A 2500-nucleotide genomic window follows, 5' to 3' on the forward strand; every position below is an offset into this window, starting at 1 on the left:
GATAACGTTCAATCATACCGTTGACAGCAGTTTAATGCAGTTTTTTTGATGAAGGGTGATACCGAGGAGATTCACAAATGATGTCCACTATTGCGAGGAGGAAGTTGTACCACTTTCAGAAGTAATTTGCTTAGGGATACCTAATCTCTCTACCAATCCTAAGAGTAAAATAAATATACAAGAGGCAGATATTAAATTTTTCCATGGGAATAGCTTCAGGCTAACGAGTGGAGCAGTCGATGATTTAAGACAGGTAACGATATTCTTGTGATGATGGTAGGCAGCCTACAATATTAACGTGAATATGGGCACAACACTGCTGAGTTTGAAGAAAGACACACACTCGTGAATTCGTGTATGAATGTACTTTTTAGGTTATGCAGGAAGTACAGGAGCTGACCAAATTGAAAGCATTCTTCGCAATGCCAGGCCAAATGAACTTTGTCTTTACTAACTGTAAAGTAGAAATGTGTGTGGGATATGAAAGTCCATGAATGAAATGAAACACCTACCGGCGCATGGAAAAAGGTATCCACGGCCTAGGTGTATCAGTACTGACTTCAGACAGGGGATGGCATTGGAGTGATCGAGAGGAACGTACTCCCAACGGAGGGATGTGAAGGATGCCCTACATGTTTGGTACTCTGGATTTTATTTTTCTTTTGACTTCTGCCAAGGTGTTGTGATCCCATCCCAAGTGAAGGGTGGGCAATGAGATTCTTGAAAGGCAATTGGGAAATATATTCATTTTTCTAGGGACATATTGAAGGGCACAATTGTATTCAGCCTTGGCGGAGAGATGTCAGGATTGAGGGGCAGACCAGACATCAGAGAGATGAGTAAAGGCATACAGTATATTCACGTAGATCGTGCGAATGATGAAGGGCATACCTTTAAGAAGTGGCGAATGGGATGGACAGCAAAGTTCACTGCCAGCAATTTTTGGTCGAAGGTAGAGTAGCCGCATTCCGTCTTTAGCAATTTTCTAATGAATAAAGCCAATGGCGAGGCGAGCCATTGATCACATGCTCGAGGACTGACCTACAGGCAATGTCACTGGCATCAACTGAGAGAAGGCAAGGTATATTTGGAATGGGAAAAGTGAAAGCACCAGTGGTTGATAGGGCCTTCTTTGCATTACAGAAAACTGGTTCCTGAAGGGGGCCCAATTTCAGGTCTTTTGGTTTGCACTTAGGGGAGGCATAAAAGGAGGAAAGTGCTGTTGTGATGGCTGGCAGGAAACGGTGGTAATAGTTGATCATGACAAAATTTTTTTGCATTGCTTTGACAGTTGATGGCGTGAGGAAGTTCTGAAAGGCTGCTACCTTCTCAAAAAGGCAATAGACTCCTTCGGGAGTCATGTGGTGCCCTACAAATAATACTTCGTAGGAGCCAAAGGTACATGTCGTATTGGGCTACAAAGCCATATTATTGTAGGCTGTCGAGCATGATGCCTGGATGACTAGGTTTTCCTCTTTGGAGTGAGAGAACATAAGTTTGTCGTCCGTGTAACATACACAGAAGAGAGGTCCCTTAAGATGCTGTCCATGAGGTGTTGAAAAGTGACCCCAGTAATACGAAAGCCAAAACATATACTGAAGGTGGTGGTGGTAGAAGTCTTGTGAATGTCTTCTGGGTTTATGGGTAACTAGTAATACCCTATAAGAACTAAACGTGGAGAAAACCTTGGCTTTGTGCAAGTAGGAAGTTACCCCGGCGATGTTTTGTGGTGGGTTGTGATACGGTTCTGAATGCATGTTCAGGACCCTTTAATCCCTACACGGACACATAGAGCCCTCTTTCTTCAAGAGGATATGAAGTGTAAGGGTAACGACCATTGGCCTGAGGCCTTTTAGCAAAGGACCATTTCTTCCATATCGTCGAACGTTAGTTTCGAGGCTACAAAACGATCCTGTGCCAAATGTCTAAATGTGATGAATGTTTGGGGCCCATCGTCTTAATGTGATAAATACCATGTTTTGAGGAAACTGTAGAGTTTTGACGAAGTTCTGGACGAAAAACTTCAGGATACAATGTGATGAGGTGCACATAGGCAACTCTGGGTACGCTTATGTGGAGACCATGGTCAACGGGGAGGGTTGGAGAGGCGTCGAGGAGTATGATTCCAAGTAGACTAACCATTGGTGAGCTAAATCAACCAGGAGGTGGAAGTATGAGAGGAAATTCAGAATGTGGATTGGCAATAGGATATCAGTAACACAAAACTTTCAAATATATTTGGCGCTTACAAACTATTATGAGAGGGTTTTATAGCCATGGTTGGGTATAGAAGATTCATAGGCAGCAATCAGGAAGATATCAGCTCACTTACACAGACTACCTTGTGTCCTGGAGAGGGGCCTTGGCAGAAGAGAACAGCAAGTAGCTGTGTCTACCAAAAATGGTACTCCATATAGTGCGTCATGTAAAAAGAAAAGATTAGTGACAGGGGAGGCCCCAGCATTTCTTGGCCACTGACAGTCATTCACCTATTTGTTCA

At 43.4% G+C, this 2500-nt stretch overlaps 1 protein-coding gene across 1 annotated transcript; it reads right to left on the bottom strand.

Moving 5' to 3' along the window:
* Positions 1–974: 974 nt before the first annotated feature.
* LOC137626782 (uncharacterized) lies at positions 975–1361 on the bottom strand. Its single transcript, XM_068357775.1, has one exon. It carries the CDS (start codon positions 1359–1361, stop codon positions 975–977), a length of 387 nt encoding a protein of 128 aa, XP_068213876.1.
* Positions 1362–2500: the final 1139 nt, after the last annotated feature.

Source organism: Palaemon carinicauda, chromosome 34 (genome assembly GCF_036898095.1).
Source record: "Palaemon carinicauda isolate YSFRI2023 chromosome 34, ASM3689809v2, whole genome shotgun sequence".
Taxonomy (NCBI): domain Eukaryota; kingdom Metazoa; phylum Arthropoda; class Malacostraca; order Decapoda; family Palaemonidae; genus Palaemon; species Palaemon carinicauda.

Coding starts and splice junctions, on each gene's coding strand:
- LOC137626782 (XM_068357775.1), bottom strand. CDS start 1,361: ATGACTCCCGAAGGAGTCTATTGCCTTTTTGAGAAGGTAGCAGCCTTT.